The sequence below is a fragment of the Pongo pygmaeus genome, chromosome 2 (genome assembly GCF_028885625.2).
Source record: "Pongo pygmaeus isolate AG05252 chromosome 2, NHGRI_mPonPyg2-v2.0_pri, whole genome shotgun sequence".
Taxonomy (NCBI): Eukaryota; Metazoa; Chordata; class Mammalia; order Primates; family Hominidae; genus Pongo; species Pongo pygmaeus.
In genome coordinates, this window is record NC_085930.1 from 167,388,901 (window position 1) to 167,408,156 (window position 19,256).

General features: G+C 34.4%; 1 protein-coding gene across 12 annotated transcripts in view; it reads left to right on the top strand.

Moving 5' to 3' along the window:
- RSRC1 (arginine and serine rich coiled-coil 1) overlaps positions 1–19,256 on the top strand; it is a 431,570-nt gene that overhangs the window by 352,414 nt on the left and 59,900 nt on the right. For 6 of the 12 annotated variants that reach the window (XM_054482387.2, XM_054482386.2, XM_063661330.1 and 3 more), the window contains one exon: positions 5,271–5,339. In XM_054482387.2, the coding sequence (XP_054338362.1) occupies positions 5,271–5,339 (69 nt within the window). Of the gene's footprint in view, positions 1–5,270; positions 5,346–19,256 lie in introns of all 12 variants that reach the window. The other 6 variants (XM_054482381.2, XM_054482383.2, XM_063661329.1 and 3 more) reach the window with 1 other exon arrangement.

Below are 19,256 nucleotides of genomic sequence, written 5' to 3' on the forward strand. Positions count from 1 at the left end.
TGAAAGGAGACTTCACTTTAGAAGGGGCAACACGGCCTGGTGCGGTGGCTCACGCCTGTCATCCCAGCACTTTGGGAGGCCGAGACAAGTGGATCACCTGAGGTCAGGAGTTCACGACCAGCCTGGCCAACATGGGGAAACCCCATCTCTACTAAAAATACAAAAATTAGCCGGGCGTGGTGGTGCACGCCTGTAATCCCAGCTACTCGGGAGGCTGAGGCAGGAGAATCTCTTGAACCCAGGAAGCGGAGGTTGCAGTGAGCCAAGATCATGACATTGCACTCCAGCCTGGGTGACAGAGCAAGACTCCATCTCAAAAAAAAAAAAGAAAAGAAAAGAAAAAAAGAAGGAGCAACACAATTTTTGTATTAATTTTCTAAATCCTTTTCGTTCATTCGTTTAGGAAACATTCCTTGAACACCTGCTATATTAGGCAAAGTGGACATAACAAACAACCCCAAAACTTCAGTGCCTTAAAATAATATACATGTGTTTTTTGCTCATGTTGCAGTATAATGCAAGTCATGAGGAACGCACTTCTCCTTGCAGAATTTAGAGACCCAGATCCCTTTAACCTTGTGGTTTGCCCTTTTTGAGTCCTTGATTGAACCAGTAGATGGGCAAAGAGAGTGAGGATTACGTGAGCGTTTTTTTTTTTTAATAGGCCAGCTGTGGAAACATTATACACATCACTTAGGCTCACATTCCATTAGCCTGAACTCAGGTAAACAGCCACACTTAAGTGCCTGGGAGACTAGAAAATGTAGTCTGGCTAAAGATACATGAAGTAAACACTGACAATTTCTGTCACAACTACTATGTGCCCACCTCTCAAGGAGACAAGTATATGTTCTTCAGTGAAGAGAATAAAGTGCTGTACATCCCATAAAGAGGGTATTAAAGTACCTATGGAGAAAAGAAGCAACAGTTTTATCCACTTGGGGACAAAGGGTGTTGATTGGGGAAGGCTTCACAGAAGAGAGTGATGTTTGAAGTAAAACTTTCTGGTAGGATTTTTTCAGCAAGAAAGTGAGAATGGGCACCCCAGCAGTAACAAAGGTATAGCCATTCAAACAAAAGGCACTGTGGCCCAGCAAGGCTAGATTATATAGATCCTTGGAGTGAGAAAGGAGAAGTAGTAAATGATGACATTGAAAGGTTACATTGAGATCAGGCTGTGAAGCGCTTTTTAAAAATTTTTTTAAATTGATACATAATAGTTGTATGAAGGGTTTTAAATGGTATGTGAAGGATTTTAGGAGTGTGCGTGTGTGTGTACATGTGTGTATGCAGCAAGGCACCCTCAAGTATTTTTAGCAGACAGTGACATCATATTTGGATTTTAGAAAGGCACATTTATTTATTTAACAATTATTGAACATATCTGTGTCCTAAATACTGTGCTTACTGCTAAGGATACAAAACAATAAACATGTTCCTTGTTCTGGTGGTAATATGGAGGGTTCATTGGAAGTACTAGTATTAGAAGTACAGAGATCAAATAGGAGCTCCTTTCTTGTTCAAAGTAAAAAGAAATGAGGTCCCGAATGTGAGTATTGACAATGAAATGGAAAGGAATGAATGGATTCTAGATATAATTTGTGGAGTTGGATCCAAAAGAACTGCTGGTTCCAGTACAATCAGCTGGTACTGCACAAGGATAAGAGTTGAAGGAAAATGTCACAGAGGTTTTCAATCTGAGAGATTAGTTGGCTGGTGAAAATAGGACATACTAAGGGAAGAGCATCAGGTTTGAGAGATAGATTGTGAGTTCAACTGTGGATGTGATTTTGAAATATCTGTTTGGCAGTGTCCAGGAAGTAATTGGAAAAAAACAGTTCTGGTGATCAGGAGAGGGACCATAGATAGGTATGGCTATGATAGACATATGTGTTACAATTTAGACCTATATACAGCCCAAGAATAGAACGCCAAGAAGGCAAAGGTGAGCAAAAGAAACAGCAGCCCAAAAAGGCTGACAAATAATTATCAGAATTAGGAGAGCATTTCCAGAAAGATGTGGTTGGTTCACTGTTTTTTTGTTTTTCATTTTTTGTGTTTTGTGTGTGTGTGTGTGTGTGTGTGTGTGTGTGTTTTAATATATGGGATAAAACTGAGTTAACCTAAATTTGGCTCTTACAGACTTTGGGAGGACCACTGAAAATGCTATGGGGGCAAAAGCTGGTGGGAACAAGAAAAGGCAGTAGCTTGGTTAAAAGAAGAGTAAATGTTTTACAGGATTTGTGAGACTTTAATATATTTATAGTCTGAGGGTAGGGAAGAGAGAGTTTGAACCTTAAGCAAACAGAATCCTGAAGGGTATGAAAAGGAATATGTTCTAAAGTGCAAATGGGTGGGTTTACTTTCTGAAACAAGCCAAAGAAGGATTGATGAACGTAAAAGTTTGGAGTCACATGGAAGTGAGTCTGAGAAAATATAAGGGAGTGTGGGGAGTTGGTATGGGGTTATTGCCATTTGTAGTAAAGACAGCATAGTAAGTTGTAGGAAATGAGAATGGATACTAACTATGGATGCTGACTAAGGAGGAGCAATATAGAAACATCCATGTTAATTTCTAAAATATTGGTTTTTGGTAGAGTCAATAAATAGCATGTATACACCGTTTCATAGGGAGCCTCTGCAGCAAAAATAGAAAAAAAATGGTCAAATGCGTTATAGGTTGGTACAAAATTAATTACAGTTTTTGCTATTTTAATGGTTTTTGCCATTAAAATAGGAGAAACTGCAATTACTAAAAATGGCAAAAACCGCAATTACTTTTGCACTAACCTAATAGCAACAGCTTAGCAAAACAACAGAGGAAGTAGGGTGTCTATAAGCATGGAATAGAAATGACTTTCTTGGGGTCCAGGGTGGGTAGTGAAGGAAGCGAAGCCTAGAGGGGACAGTTAGCCAGGGAGAGTGGAAGAACCAAGGGATTGGAACTTGTGTACAAGATTAGTAAAAGATGTAATTACTTTGGTAAATGAAGTGCTTAATAGCAGATCCTGGTATCCAAACAGGATCACGAATCATTAGAGCAGGTCTGATCACTTGTTCGTTATGCTCTTTGGTGTCAAATTTCATGGCACATCTAGTAAGATTCAGTATCCCTGTTTGTAAAATGGGGTCGCCACCTTTTTGAGAATACAAAAATTTGCAGAATAAATTAAATCACATGTGAATGCCATGAGTTCTTCCTTTATTCACACTTAAATCATAATATTATAAAGCAGTCAGAAAGACAAAAAGAACATTTTTTCTAGATTTCCTTAATAGTCAATGAGGAGTTTATCCTAAGGACTCAATTTAAGTAATTGTTCCCTTCGAGTGAACTCAGATTCTTTATGGAGGACATATTGATTGTTGGTAAAATTTTCAAATGTGTGCTTTTAAGATTAATTATTATCTATACTATTTCAACATAATTCAAAAGATTTTCTATGTATACACATGTACACACAGACATATATTTGGAGCTCTTGATTGACAGTTTGAAGCTCAATTACATAAAATATTTAACCACAGCACCAGAGCCATTTGAAGTTTAAAAAAAACATATAAAATAATATTCCTATGAATTGTCCATGTATAGCAACAAATCAGTAAGAAAGGATAAACTAGCATAGTGAAATAGATAAATCAGATTTAGGCAGGCTAGTTTATTGAATTTAAATTGTGCCCAGTTGGCCCAAGAGCTATATATAAGCAATCCATCTTACGTTGTTAATGGAGGTTCTTGAAATCCACCTGATGTTTGCATTATTAAATTTCAGTCTAATGAGCCCTGCTAATACATATTGAAGATGGTTGTAAGGAGTAGAATGTGAATCTGAGCGGGATAATTTGAAAGAAACATAAGCTGAGCATTTTACATGACTCAAGGGGTATATCTACAATTACACATATAACCAAAATTGAATTTAAATGGAATTTCTATTATCCTTGTCCTTCTACCAGGGAGAATAAAGTGTAAATGAAGTAAAAGTCTTTAGAGTTACTGGTGGTTTGTTTTTATTATCTAATTTAATAGATTCTTGCAATGATATGGAGTGGCATAAAAGTTTTAATATTTCATGACTTTAAATGCAGTCTAAGTATATATAAAAGCTTGTAAATGGAAACAGATGTCTGTGTAATTGGATATAGTACTTCATAACACCATTATATAAGTTTTATACTTTAAGAAAGTGTCAATATTAATGGTAAAGAAAAATCAAACTTCGAAGAAAAATAGTTTTGTGTGTGACATGTATTTTGTATAAATTCCCCCTTTAAGCCAGTCATTATACTTCTAAAGGATGTGTTGATTTTGCATAGGAAAAATATATGCAGCAAAAAATTGAAGAGTAAGAAGGTTTATTTTTTAAATCACAGTTTACATTGCTGTTATTATTATAATAAAGGCTCATCCAAAGTTTAATGCCTGGCACAGTTTGATTCTTTTTCTTTTGACAAGGCAATACTTTTTTAACTTAATATTTCATCAACTATAATGCTATTAGAGACTTATTTTCACTTAGTTCACTCATCAGGCAGTGAGACGGCAATAAAGGAGAATCGCTCCTTTGAGACATTAATGCTTTGGAATAAATGATGTGCTAGAACAGAAATTTAATTAATTTACAGGGTATATTGATAGTCCCCTGTTACTGTGCTGTATATTTTTAATCTTCCTCAACATCTGTAGTAAAGTGTTTGAAAACCCCTGCAGTTGAGCAACTAGTAGATAATTAAGTAATAAGGGAAGAGGTGTCTAGAGGGAAAGAAATTCTTTTTACCAAATGCTGTCATAACATTAATAAAGAACCACTACTATGATGTGCAATGAACAAAAAAGTATGCTACCTAATTTGATACTGTTCCATAGATATTGCAAGCTTCTTACATTTAAAATGCGAACTGTAGCTTAAGAACTTTCCTCCAAAATTTAAAACAAATGCATTACACTGATACATCAGATGACTTCTAATGACAAACAGCTTTTCCCAATTCTTATGTCATCATTTAAATGTGTCTTGCTTAAATTCATTTTCCCTTTAGTACAGAGATTGTCTTGAATGAAGCTTCAAAAATTCTAAATAAATATTCTGAATATTTATTCTGAATAAAGACTATAAAATATGTATTTCAGATGTTCAACTGCCTTGTTTCTTTCTTGTGATTACTTCGTGGAAAATAAGTAATGAATTTCTAGTCCCTTTAACCAATATTTTCACTTTAAATATGGGCATAAAATAAGTACAAAAATTGTATTGTTTTTGTTTCAGCAAAAGCTGATGAAGCATTGAAAGCCAAAGAAAGAAATGAGGAAGAAGCAAAGAGAAGAAAGGAGGAAGGTAAAGGCATGTGTTCATTTTTCTCTGAGAAATCACTATTTGGCTGTATTTCCTGAATAAACCATAGAATATACTCTAATGCCTTAAGGGTTACTTCATGCTGTTTCATGAACCAAAACTATGACACAGTAGCACACTATATTCATTGTCTTGGACACTAATGTTTGCTCTCATAAGATTAGTTTATAAGCATCCTATTACGTATTCTGGGAAATTGGGAGAAGATAAGATTATATAGTAGTGCTGATGTTGGTTTGTTCCTTCTGACTTTTATAGTTAAAAAAATTATCAAAATCAGTCACAGAAATAGATTGAACCTTATCCATAGATTTTGAAATATTTCAGTAGTGATGAAGAAAAGTCCTCTTGCCAATAAAACTTTTTTAAGAGTTGAGAGAACATTGAAATTCAAAATGTCATAAATAGTCATATGAAATCCATATCTTAATTTTTAAATATATTCTTTTTTAAAAAGCAACATTTAGGCCATTCCCCCAAAATATTATCAAAACAAATCTAACACATTTTTATCCCCTCTAACAAATTTTTATTTTCCCCTTAATTTGCTATCTGTGATTTACGTGAGTGAAAATTTTGCCTTTTTTTCTTCACGGGGGATTATATACATATACTGTTCTAAATTACAGTGCTTAAAGCAAGATTCAGGCAAATCTTTCTCAGTGAGTTAAGTTGATAATCTGCTTAGACTGGCAATCATGTCACTTTACTGGCTAATTTCACAGGATAGCTATTTCCTCTTGTGAGCTTTTGAGAAGTTGAAGTCTGATAATATGTGCCAGAATTTGAACTTTGAGTGCTGTAGTCAAAATCTGAAAGTTGAAATTTTTGCCTTAGTAGGTACCTGTGTTTTATTGTAACAACCAAAAGATAAACTGAACTTCCCAGCCACTGCATGGAAGCTGAGATTCAGTAAAACCCAAAGTATAATGGTTTAGAATGCTTAAAACCCATCAGAGCCATCCTCAAAACCAAGCCAAAGAAAAAAAAATGTAGATTTAAGTGGCAGATCCCTACAAATAAGTAGATTCAAACTAAATGTGGATGAATTTGTACACATATAGTATAGTGTTCTTACCTTACTTGACCCCCAAATATCCTGGCTTTATGCTCTTTTCCAGGATCAACTAATTTTATGGTATACTGAGAAAAAAATGAATTTCAGTATCAAGATTCCTCAATAGAATTATCTTCTTTTGGATCTCTTGGCATTGTTAATGAAAGCAAGCTATCTGATTTCAGTTATCCTTATGATGTGCCCATAGTACAAACAGACATAAGACTAAATGCAAATGTGTCTAAGCAAATTATAATTTTTAAGTACTGCTATGTTGTGTGGCATTCTGATCAATGTAACTAATTAATAACATAATGGCCCTTATAAAACTCTGTGGTACCATAAATCACATGTGTAATATTTATGACCAAGCAACACAGTGAAAATATGTTGTAGTGGTTATTAGCCTAATCCTATTAATTCAGATCTTAATTGGAGTCTTAATCAGTTGAAAATGAATGGCAGTGAGAGTAATCACAGATATTGAAATTTCAAGGTGATTTGTTTTTATGAAAAAAATGAATGCTTATCTTAGCAAAAGAAACTTTTTTAATACTTCAGAACTCCTCATTTACATGTTGACAGTTGATATTTCTACATCTCTCTTGTTTTCATTAAATTAGCTCTAAGCATCTTTTAAAAGACATTTGGTTAAGAATTTCTTAAATAACTATAGATACTTGAACATTATAATTCTTTGTAAAGTAATTTTTAATTTAGACTTTTGACTAAATCACACTGACCTTATACTTAGTCTGCAATATACAGTATCTTTTTTCTTTCAGTTCCTGAGAATTGTTGAAAAAGCATATTCCTCCAATCGTAGCTGTTTTAATTAGCATCTTTAAAAATCTAGCATTCTAACTAGAGTATAAACTACAGGATTATAGAGGACTTAGTATCCACAATGCCTAACAAATAGTAGAAACTCAGTTTCTTGAATTGTTGCATGATGAATGAATAAATCAACGACCAATTTCCCTTTATTCTTTTAAATTCATGCTAAGTAGCTTATTTTGAGCTTGCAATGGGATTCCAAATAATCTCATTGAAAGTATAACCCAACTTTGTTAAGGGCTTTTCTAAGACAGGCCGTAACTATTAAGCTATTGCTCTAATAATTTAGAGCATGCAAAATTAAACCAAGGAATGTCAAAATACTGTCAAAATTTGCTAAACTATTTGCTAGATTCTTTGTTGTTATTTGCTTCCAAATTTTTTTTCTCTTCAGTTGTCTAGATACTTGAATGCTATCAAATTAACAGTTCCCTGAGAGTGATTAATGTATAAGCTACATTTATTTTATTTCATATAATTAGTCTAACTGCAAATTGAAACCTTAGATCAGTATGCATGTGTGAATATAGTTCTGTATCGGAAAGAATAAAAATCCTTTATTTTCAGTCTGTAAGCCACTAGTAATTCACTCTGTCATATCATTTATACAATTCATCTCTTAATTTCTCATCATGCTGATATGCAATACAGAGTTGAAAGCGTTGCGAAAATGTAGATAAATGTTGTCTACCCAGCTCCCTTTATCCACTCTCTGTTATCTCAGAAAAGCTATTGTATTAGCATAGCAAGATCTGTGCCATGCAAATTCATTCTATTATGCAGTCTTCCTTTGAGTGTTCTTAAATCAATAACATAATTATGTTTGCAAGTATTGCATCCAAAATAAAAGTCAGGCTGCACACCAAAACTGGTCCAGGATGACTACTTTGCCTTCCAGCCTTTAAACAATGGGGGCCCATTTAGAGTGCACTTCATGGTCCTCATATAGTTCAGCTGATTTTTCCACTTAGTGAATATTGCTAGTACATTGGTGATAGGCGCTCACTCTTGAGCCACCAATTCTTTCCACTTTAGTTGTTATAGGAATGTTATATCTTTCAGTAAAAGTCAACTAAATATTTAAAATTTAAGTTTACAATGTCCCTTTTTTTCTAATTCTAGATTATAATTTAGGAAAAATGAATAGTATTAAATCTTTCAGTTCTGTTTTCTTTCTTATTCTTTGACTTAAATAATTGACTTTCTCTTTTTCTCTGTATGTGTTTGAAAATGTTCTAACTATACTTTTAAAGTACATAATTAAAAAGCATTTTAACTTCTTCTATTTCTCTCTATTATTGAATGCATTAGCATAACTGCTTAGATTTTCTGTGTATTTTTATATTTAATTTGGTATGCATTTAAGGGTGCTAATTATGTTTTAAATCCATTGTAAGCATAGTAGTCTTTCTTTGCATTTGACTTCTCTCTAATATGAATTTCCTATTTGTGGTATAAGTATAGTAGCTTTTGAATTCTTTTTCCCCTTGTGTTTATTCAAAACAGCTCTACCCATCTGTTAGTTTTTTTACTTCAAATATTTTTTGTTTCCAAAAGTCTTAGGCAGCCCTTTCTAAATTATTCATGGGAATGGTGGACAGTGAAAATATGAACATAATAAAAGGCAGTTCAAGTAAAGACAGAGCAGTCCTCAAGTCTCATTTGTTTAAGTTTAAATTCATCAAATCTTTTGCCAGAGCTGATTGACAAGAAGTAAAATAGATTAGCCTTAATTTATTTTTCTTTTTTCTTTCTTAATAATCATTCAATGAAGGTGAGGTAAAGAGTACTAGTAACTGAAAGGCAAGGTGGTTGCCAGACAATGTTCTAAGTATTCTACCTATTAACTGTCTTAATGAACTCTATACGGTTTGTGCTATTATCCCTGTACAACAGGGAGGATAGGAAACAAAGGCACAGTGCTTAATAGCTTGCTCTGTAGCTAATAAGTGGTGAAGCCAGGATACAAACCCAGGCAGTCAGACTCCAGTACACATTTCCCTCTTTAAATAGCCTGTATAAATCACAACCCTTAGAATCAATGCTCAAAAATAATATAATTCTCCCTCTTATCCTTTGCCTTCCTCTCTGGAGCCTGCCCTCCAGCTCCTAGGAAGTTGCTTACTGTGAAGTTATCCTGTCCTAACTTAGATCTAGATCCATACTAGGTTGCCTCACTTGAGTTTTTGGGACACCCAATAGGTGAGGTACTCCAGTTAGAGGCACATTTTGTCAGGGTGTCTATGTCCTTTTTGTATAATCTCTGTCTGCTTTTCTCCTACGGACTGTCTGGTCAATGTAAGATATTCATAGTGTGTCCTCCACACCTAGCCTTAAGAATCTGGACCAGAGCCAAACCTAAGCATCTAGTTTCTCAGGTTCCTTTCTCTGAGGTTTTGCCTGGCCCCGTGCTTTGTAGTTTCTAGCATAAAACACACTTAGCACCAAGTCTGAGCACACCCAAAGAGAGAACTGTTATAATCCCTTCTTTCCCTCCAGGGCGGTTCATCACCCAAGACCCATAGACCCTAAGACCCTTTGTTCCTTCTGGATACCCTTTATAAGAAAGTAGGAGTGAAGTTGAAAGGAGAAGTTAGCAGGTACAAGGGCATCATTTAGGAATCACTATTTATTCAGTTTGCATGTAGATCCAAGTAGGTTAGACAGAAGTAACATGATTGTCCTTTCTATCCCTCATCCTGAATTGGCTACTCATTGTAATATGCAATATTATTTCCTTCTTAGACTTAAACATTTGAAAATCCCCCCTTCTTTATCTTACTTTATTAGGTGATTCCATTGTAAGATTTAAAATGTCCCTTTAAGAAATTTGTGTTTCCTGTGTATCAGATTATTACTTCTATTAATATATCTGTCATAATTTTAAAATATTTTTATAGTTTTTTTTAACACATTAGCTCTGATGTTAGAGTACTGTTTTCTTTAAAAAGAAAATCTGCTTAGCCTGAATACATTGCTTCATTGCATATTTTTCCTCAAGTTCTTATTTAGTAAAGAAAAAAGAAAAAGAAAATTCACTCAAGAGCACTCAGTCATTTATCCTAGCCATCTGTCTTATTTCCCTCAGCAGTGATTTGTCCTTTATAATACTCTTGATTATGTCTGCAAGAACTTGATTGATAAATATTTTTAACCTTTCCCTTAGATTCAGTTTTTTCTATTCCATATTACATAGCATCAACCTGTTTCTCAGTTTCAGCGATTCCAGTAAATGTGTGTTAATTCATTTTTAACTTTTTAACCAAGCAAGGATTCCTTCCTTATTTTCGTAATAGCCAAGTCATAGTATTTTTGCTTCATACACATTCAGCTGTACTCTTTATGGAATTGGAAGCCAGTTTAGATCGCATTTTACTTATTTTCAGTAAGATGTTTATGTACATGAAATGCAGATATACTGATATCTATTTAATCATCATTAGGCCTCCAGTGACTGGCTATCATGTGTTTCCTTACTGATTTAAATATATTCTGTTTACTACAAACACAAATTTCAAGACCAACTCAAAGCTACAGGCTTTCTATTCAATCAGATACTTACAATATAAATTAAACATTAGGAAGCTGACATACATATTGAATGCCCACAGGTGTACAATCCTGAGAGTAACTTAGAGAAGCTAGTACAATCTAAGGAATCAATTGTGCTCTACTGGAAATAGCCCTAGCTAGCTTCCTTTGGCTGAAGTAACAGAATGAGGTTCAGAATCTCAGCTCTGTCATTTCCTAGCTCTGTGACCGAATAAATAACTTAACCTCACTGCGACTCTAAAGTGGGGAACATGATAAAAGCTGCCTGAAATCATTATAATATGAAATGGCAATAGTATTTAAAAAGCACTTCAGGCCGGGCTTGGTGGCTCACGTCTGTAATCCCAGCACTTTGGAAGGCCAAGGAAGGAGGGTTGCTTGAGCCCGGGAGTTCGAGACTAGCCTGGGCAACATAGTGAGACCCTGTCTCAGAAAGAAAAAAATTAGGCATGGTAGTGCCCATCTGTAATCTCACCTACTCAGGAGGCTGAGGCAGGAGGATCACTTGAGCCCAGAGGTTCGAGGTTCCAGTGAGCTGTGATTAAGTCTCTTAAGAAAAAAAAAGTCTCTCAAGTCCAGAGCTGCTCTCTAGTCTCTTAAGAAAAAAAAAATACTTCATAACTAAATATAAACTATTGTTATTACTCAGAATTGTAACACAAAAGAGTATAACGATTGTTCTTTTATCTTTCATCCCTTTAGTGACTTTTATCAACCCAAAAAATATTTACTGAATATTCACTGCATTCAGGATACTGTTCTAAGCTGTATGAATAGATCAGTCAAAGAAAATCAAAACCCGTATACTCAAAGAGCTTACATTCTAGAGGATAAGGGGGAGACAGAAAATAAAATGAAAACAAATCATAAAATACACTAAATTCAAATAAGGGTTATTGTTTTCACATCCTGTGTGACCTTAGGTAGTCCCTTTGAACCAAGTTTCCCCATCTGTTAATAAGTATAATAATCTATCTACTACCTAAATATGTAGTTATGTAGTGCATATGAAACCATTTTATAGACTTTATAAAATATTAGTTGCTGCTTTTGTTTGTCTGGTTTTTAGCACAATTTGGCATACTCATCATAGTATGCACCTTCAGGGATGCCGAAATGAAAGATATGGTTCTCTGTTGCTCTCAAAGAACTTACAGTCAATTTAGGAAAACATGGCAAATGTACCTGAAATGGTAGCAGAGTACATGATATAGTAATGTATAGTTATGGGCTAAATTGTTTAAGGTTACTAAGTGAGACACAGATTTACATTAAAGCAAGGTGTATATTTTTTCTGTTTTCACTAGATTGACGTTATTGAAACTTCAGAAACTGTATTTTCTATGTTTCTATCCAAGATGAGTATAAAATTTATTTTACTTGGCTAAGTTTTCTGTGTTCTTATAGTATCAATTAAATACTAGCACAGAAGCAACTCCATTTGATCATATTATTACTATTACCTGTGAGGAAAAATTATTTTTTTGAGACAGAGTCTCGCTCTGTCGCCCAGGCTGGAGTACAGTGGCACAGTCTCAGCTCACTGCAAGCTCCGCCTCCCGGGTTCACGCCATTCTCCTGCCTCAGCCTCCCAAGTCGCTGGGACTACAGGTGCCTGCCACCATGCCCAGCTAATTTTTTGTATTTTTAGTACAGATGGGGTTTCACCTTGTTAGCCAGGATGGTCTTGATCTCCTGACCTCGTGATCTGCCTGCCTCGGCCTCCCAAAGTGCTGGGATTACAGGCGTGAGCCACTGCGCCCAGTCAGAAAAATTATTTTCTACAAATACATTTCATGATCTTTTTCAAGCTAGCTCTAAATAACTCAAATATTAAAGCCTATACCACTTACCATAGGAGATACTTTTATTGAAAAATTTCTGTCATTAAACACAAGTTTTTATTTTCTCAATTTAGCAACATTATCTTGATTCTGTTATCCTGAAATGAAAATACTCCTTGGTGACTACACTCCTGCTTTTTCTCAAAATCGTTCGATTCAGATGTTATTTTTAAAGAAGTTTGGCATAGTGATTAAGAGTAATTATCTGCAGCCAAATTTCCCAGACTCAATGCCACTTACTAGCTTTATATCCTTAACTCATGCCTCTGTTGCTTCCTCTATAAAATGAGGCTAATGAAAATATTTGCTCACTGGAGTGAATGTAAAGCACTTAGAATAATGCCTGACAGGTATTAGGTAATATTATTATATAAGTGTTTGTTCTAGTATACTTCAACTCTCTATAAAATTGTACCTGTTTTTACCTTCACAGCATCTTAATTTTAGTATAAAAGTATGAGATTCTCATTCTTTCTTAGCATAAAAAAATGAATTGCCTACTGAAAAAATTTAACACCTTTACAAAATTAATTAAAAAGTTGATAAAATTAAATCACAAGGCTAAACAGTGGATAAAATTTTCACTAAGATTTATTCTGATAAGTTTGTATCCAAATAACAAGGAAAATATATAGACAAAGAATATAGTCGCAATCATTATTTGGTATATTACAACTTTCTTTTTTATTTTAAAAGTTTCTGTGACTCACTTCTTGTGTGTCCATTTCATTATATGAAGGGGAGAATATATCACACAAAAAACTTTGATTTTGTCCATCTGTTTACTCTGACAGGTATCACCCAACAGGTCTAGCTTCTTCTTAAGGCCACTTCTTGATAATGATAGTAACATATCATCTATATGAGGGAAAATACTTGTCTCTTTACTAAGCCAGGAAGACCTACATCTAGTTGATCTAAAAACTACATTATGTTTTATAGTTACTAGTTTAAAAGATGGCCAAGAACTATAATTTTATAATAGTTACATTTAATTCAATCATCCTAAAGTCTACTACATCTTCTAATTTTAGAAATGCTACTAAAAAAGTGCCTTTAAAGGAAACTGTACTGCAAAAATGATTCCCATGATGCCTATATGATTCCTGTCTGTGGAATCAGAAGCTGAAGATGGATCAGTTAATACCATGCAAAGTCTTATACTATACTTCACCATATTCTTTGCAAAATGAAACAGTATAGCAGAGATCAAATAGAATGGTTATAGCTAAAGCCTGCATAATATGTTTGAACGATCTACACTTATTGAGAAGAAAACTGATGTTGAGTTAAATAAGCTGGCAACACTGTCTACCTGTCAAGTTATCTTACATTTAATTTTTAGCAGAAATAGGAGATATATCTATTTACTAAAGATAAAAAACATACCAGTGTTCACATCAAGAGAACAAGTTGGCAAGTGCCTGAATCAAGCTCTGTTGATATAAAATGATGATGATGACTTAGCCGAAGTAAAACTATTCTACCTTAATTACAGGACTAGCATTTGGAAATTGTAATTACCTATTAACAGAAAACAGGTGAAATTCAAGTATTCTGTGAAACTTATATTGTTAGCATTAGTAAGACTCAAGTCTTATTAATAACTTTAATGATGTCAGAATGTGTTCACTATAACAAATTATTAGCTCTATTAAAAGAAATTTGACCAAAACCCAGTTTGAGCGTGTGAATATTTATCACATTATCATACCGCATAATCTCTTTGCCCCTAAGATACATGGCTGTAACATATTCAGAGATCAGTACTCTAAGGATACTAAATTACTGATTACATGCTAATATGTATTTTAAATAATGAAGCCAGGTGTGTAGTTTCTAAATAGAAGATTTTATCCCCAAAAAAGTTGTCTTTCCCAATACATATTGTTAGCATCACTGGCGGACTTATGAACTTTGATATTACTCTTAGAGGTTTAGAGTGGGTATCCAAGAAGAATTGTATTATTGAAAATTTTATGGAAAATTAGCCTTGTTTTTCTCTGCTCTTAGAAACACACACACACACACACACACACACACACCCCTATATATATAAAACCATCTTTAGTGTAATTGGCCTTTTCTTGAAAGTGTATATAAGTTTACTTTAGTTTTCTGGGATTATGTGGTATGCTATGTCCTTTATTTTCTAAAACCGTGTTACTAGATGATGGCGGGGGGTGGGAATGGAGGATTAATACAACATATGTGATCAAAATGTTTTCTAAACTACAGTTGTTCCAGTATAATTTAGTTGGTGTAAAATTAAGAAATTGAATGGGGAATATTGTTACTAGATGATGGAGGGGGTGGGAATGGAGGATTAGTACAACATATGTGATCAAAATGTTTTCTAAACTACAGATGTTCCAGTATAATTTAGTTGGTGTAAAATTAAGAAATTGAATGGGGAATATTGTTCAAAGAAAACAGTTTATGTAAACCTTGTTTGTGCAAATTTAGTATGATTTGATAACTTACCACTGTTTTAAAATAGAGAAAGCTGAATTTATGTATATAAAACCATAATCTAATCAATTCTTAACATTTCCACCCTATTATAAACTATTATAATTCAAGATAAACAGCAGGACCCAATCGAAATCATCTCCAATGCCAAGAAAAAAAAATTTGTCATTCCCTATTAGACTGGGTACAGTGCATTAGACAATACATAGGGCAAGAGAGGTTGAGGTAGAACCAAAAGTTAGAGTGTACTAGAAGAGATCCAAAGTTCAAGAAACTCAACGTAACAAGAATCAGCATCCTAGGCTGGAAAACCAAGTAGAAGCTAAGGTAGAGGATTTGGACAATGTTGGACTAGAGCCCGGGCTTTAAAAGTATGAGGCCATAGAGCAACATTATACATCTGAAGAAGATGCATGAAATGCTGGCTCTAGCCCCAAGAGGCAATGTGTTACTGAGTCTTTTGCCTTCTGAGTCAAGGGCTCTTTTTGTACTTTCTCCTTAAGGCAGAACTAGTCCCAGGGTGTTGCCAGTGAAGACAAGTCTGCAGTGTGATAGGTAGATTAGGACATAAACTGCAGGCAGAAACATAGTGATTTGGATATCAACAACACTTCAGTAACATGGTGACTTTGGGTGAATCATTCAACTTCTAAGTCTTTATTTTTCCATCCATGGAAGAATTTAAACATTAAATTAATGTACATGAAGCCCTTATCACAGAGCCTAGTATATATTGAGCATTCAGTAGAAGTTAGCTATTGTTATTATAGCAAAAGCAACAGTAATGATGGTATACCACTGGCTAGAGAAGGAGAGATCAGGTTAATGGGATTCAGGCAGTTCCTTGCTCCCTCTTCATAGTAACAATATCTCACTCTGATTTCAGAGAAAATAATTCTGCTTGTGACAAAGAATATTAATTGATAAAAATACCTTTATAATTTTAAGTAACATACAACTCAGATGCCTACCATGTATTTCTGTATACTGATGGTGAATTCACAGAATTTGCTGTGAATATACAAGTTGGGATGACTCAGACTTTCCTAAGCTATAAACGACTTCTGCAGACTTATTGGGAATGGTAAGAAATTGTTGGAATGAGAGCAAAGGAAAGAATTTAGTCATCTTATTGAATCCTATCCAACCAAGGTAGACATTATTGCTTGTGATTTGGATTAAGCCCAGCTGTAGTGCTTCTGATGCTGGCAGAGTAAACACCAAAGTCCTAATATGTATCCTTGTTGGGCTTCAGAGCCAAAATACACTAAGACATTTTGGGAAAATACCACATTATGGTTGTTTTTTGTGAAACAACAAAAAATACTTTATGTAAACAAAGAATAAGTCACTCTGCAAACAATTATTTAACAAGCACTAAAATATAGATCACTAAAAAAGAAAAACTTTATGTAACAGCAACATTCTAGGTACCTGAGTAATTTTTATTATATTTAGTTATACCCAGTCCTTGTTCCTACCTACCGTATATCAAGTTGGTTTTTAAATCCAAGTTGTTTTATATTTCCAAGATAAGGTTGTTTTTTATTCATTATCATTTTTGAGAACTTTGCAGGTCAGAAGTGCTACTGAACAACACCTACTTTGGGAATTGAAAATAATATCTTCTCTCTATAAAATAACTTGAAATTGTGTTTTGTTAGAAAAAAGAAAATATTCTCGCAGACTTTCAACTTCTAAAACATCATGTTTTTTAAATACAAAACATACAAGAGGTATATTGTACTTTGCAGTAGAGTACACATATGCATATGTATACAAACCTGAAAAAAATACAAAATAATACTTGTCCATTTCCAAATTTTTTTCTGATTCTATTGCATCTTCAACAAAACAAAACAAAAGCAACCCACTAATGGGTCATGATGCTCAGTTGGAAAAACACTGCTCTGAATTAGTTTTCTACTATGTTTCTTCCTTACCCAAATCACTCTCATATTGTAAATATAGAAGGATGACTGCATAAATATCATCTTTTGAGAAGAATCTGTTCATATCCTTTGCCCACTTTTTGATGGGGTTGTTTGGTTTTTTTCTTGTAAATTTGTTTGAGTTCTTTGTAGATTCTGAGTATTAGTCCTTTGTCAGATGAGTAGATTGCAAAAATTTTCTCCCATTCTGTAGGTTGCCTGTTCACTCTGATGGTAGTTTCTTTTGCTGTGCAGAAGCTCTTTAGTTTAATTAGATCCCATTTGTCAATTTTGGCTTCTGTTGCCATTGCTTTTGGTATTTTAGACACGAAGTCCTTGCCCATGCATCACTGGCCATCACAGAAATACAAATCAAAACCACAATGAGATATCATCTCACACCAGTTAGAATGGTGATCATTAAAAAGTCAGGAAACAACAGGTGCTGGAGAGGATGTGGAGAAATAGGAACACTTTTACACTGTTGGTGGGACTGTAAACTAGTTCAACCATTGTGAAAGACAGTGTGGTGATTCCTCAGGGATCTAGAACTAGAAATACCATTTGACCCAGCCATCCCATTACTGGGTATACCCAAAGAATTATAAAACATGCTGCTATAAAGACACATGCATACATATGTTTGTTGTGACACTATTCACAATAGCAAAGACTTGGAACCAACCCAAATGTCCAACAATGATAGACTGGATAAAGAAAATGTGGCACATATACACCATGGAATACTATTCAGCCATAAAAAATGATGAGTTCATGTCCTTTGTAGGGACATGGATGAAGCTGGAAACCATCATTCTCAGCAAACTATCACAAGGACAAAAAGCCAAACACCACATGTTCTTACTCATAGGTGGGATTTGAACAATGAGAATACTTGGACACAGGAAGGGGAACATCACACACCAGGGCCTGTTGTGGGGTGAGGGCAGGGGGGAGGGATAGCATTAGGAGATATACCTAATGTAAATGACGAGTTAATGGGTGCAGCACACCAACATGGCACATGTATACATATGTAACAAACCTGCACGTTGTGCACATGTACCCTAGAACTTAAAGTATAATTTAAAAAAAAAAGGATGAGAAATGTCCTTTTTTCACCTATGATTATATTTAAACTGAAGATAGTAAATTACTTCACATGCCAATGGAGTTGTTTTAGGCAAGTTTTTAATGTAAATAAATATAGTAATATAAAATGAAGTTAAGCAATTCAAAATTAGAAGCAACTAGATTTCTTTAAATTGGCATTCTATGTGAACTCAATAAATACTTATTAACTGATTATAGATCATTTCCTTACAAGTAACTGTGAGCTTCTAGAGGACATTAAGTATTCTTACTTAGGATATTATTATCTATTAAGTCTATAGTTAATGTAAATTTACAGCTTTTATGTGATATGTTATATGTGTAGGTGATATATTTCTTCACAGCTTTGGTTGGAGTTTATTAAGCTAGGTCAGAAGTACCTTCCCTTGTAGCACTATTTTTCAACACAAATCACTAACCACTAATGGAATTCATGTTAATGTGAATTTGATAATGAAGCCAAATCTGGCTTCATGATGATTTAGAATACAGATACTTTGGAGACACTGGGTTTGATTCCAGACCATTCCGATAAAGCAAATATCTCAATAAGGCCAGTCACACTAATTTTTTTGTTTCCCATAAAAGTTATGTTTACACTATACCATAATCTATTAAGTGTGCAATAGCATTATGTCTACAAACCAATGTACATACCTTAGTTGAATACATACTTCATTGCTAAAAAATGCAAACGATCATCTGAGCCTTCAGCAAGTTGCAATCTTTTTTGTTGGTGGAAGGTCTTTCCTCAATGTTGATGGGTGCTCACTGATCAAGGTGGTGATTGCTGAAGGCTAGAGTGGCTGTGGCCATTTTAAATAAGACAACAATGAAGTTTGCTGCATTGATTGACTCTTCCTATCATGAAAGACTTCTCTACAGCACATGATGCTGTTGGATAGCATTTTATTTATCGTAGAACTTCTTCTTTTCAAAAGTTGGAGTCAATCCTTTCAGCCACTTTCTCTGCTCATCTGTAAGAAGCATTCATTCTAGTTTCAGGAAATTGTAGCCATTCAGTCATATCTTCAGGCGCCACTTCTAGTTCTAGCCCTTCTCCTTTGCCTAGCTGATACCTACCAATCCTTCA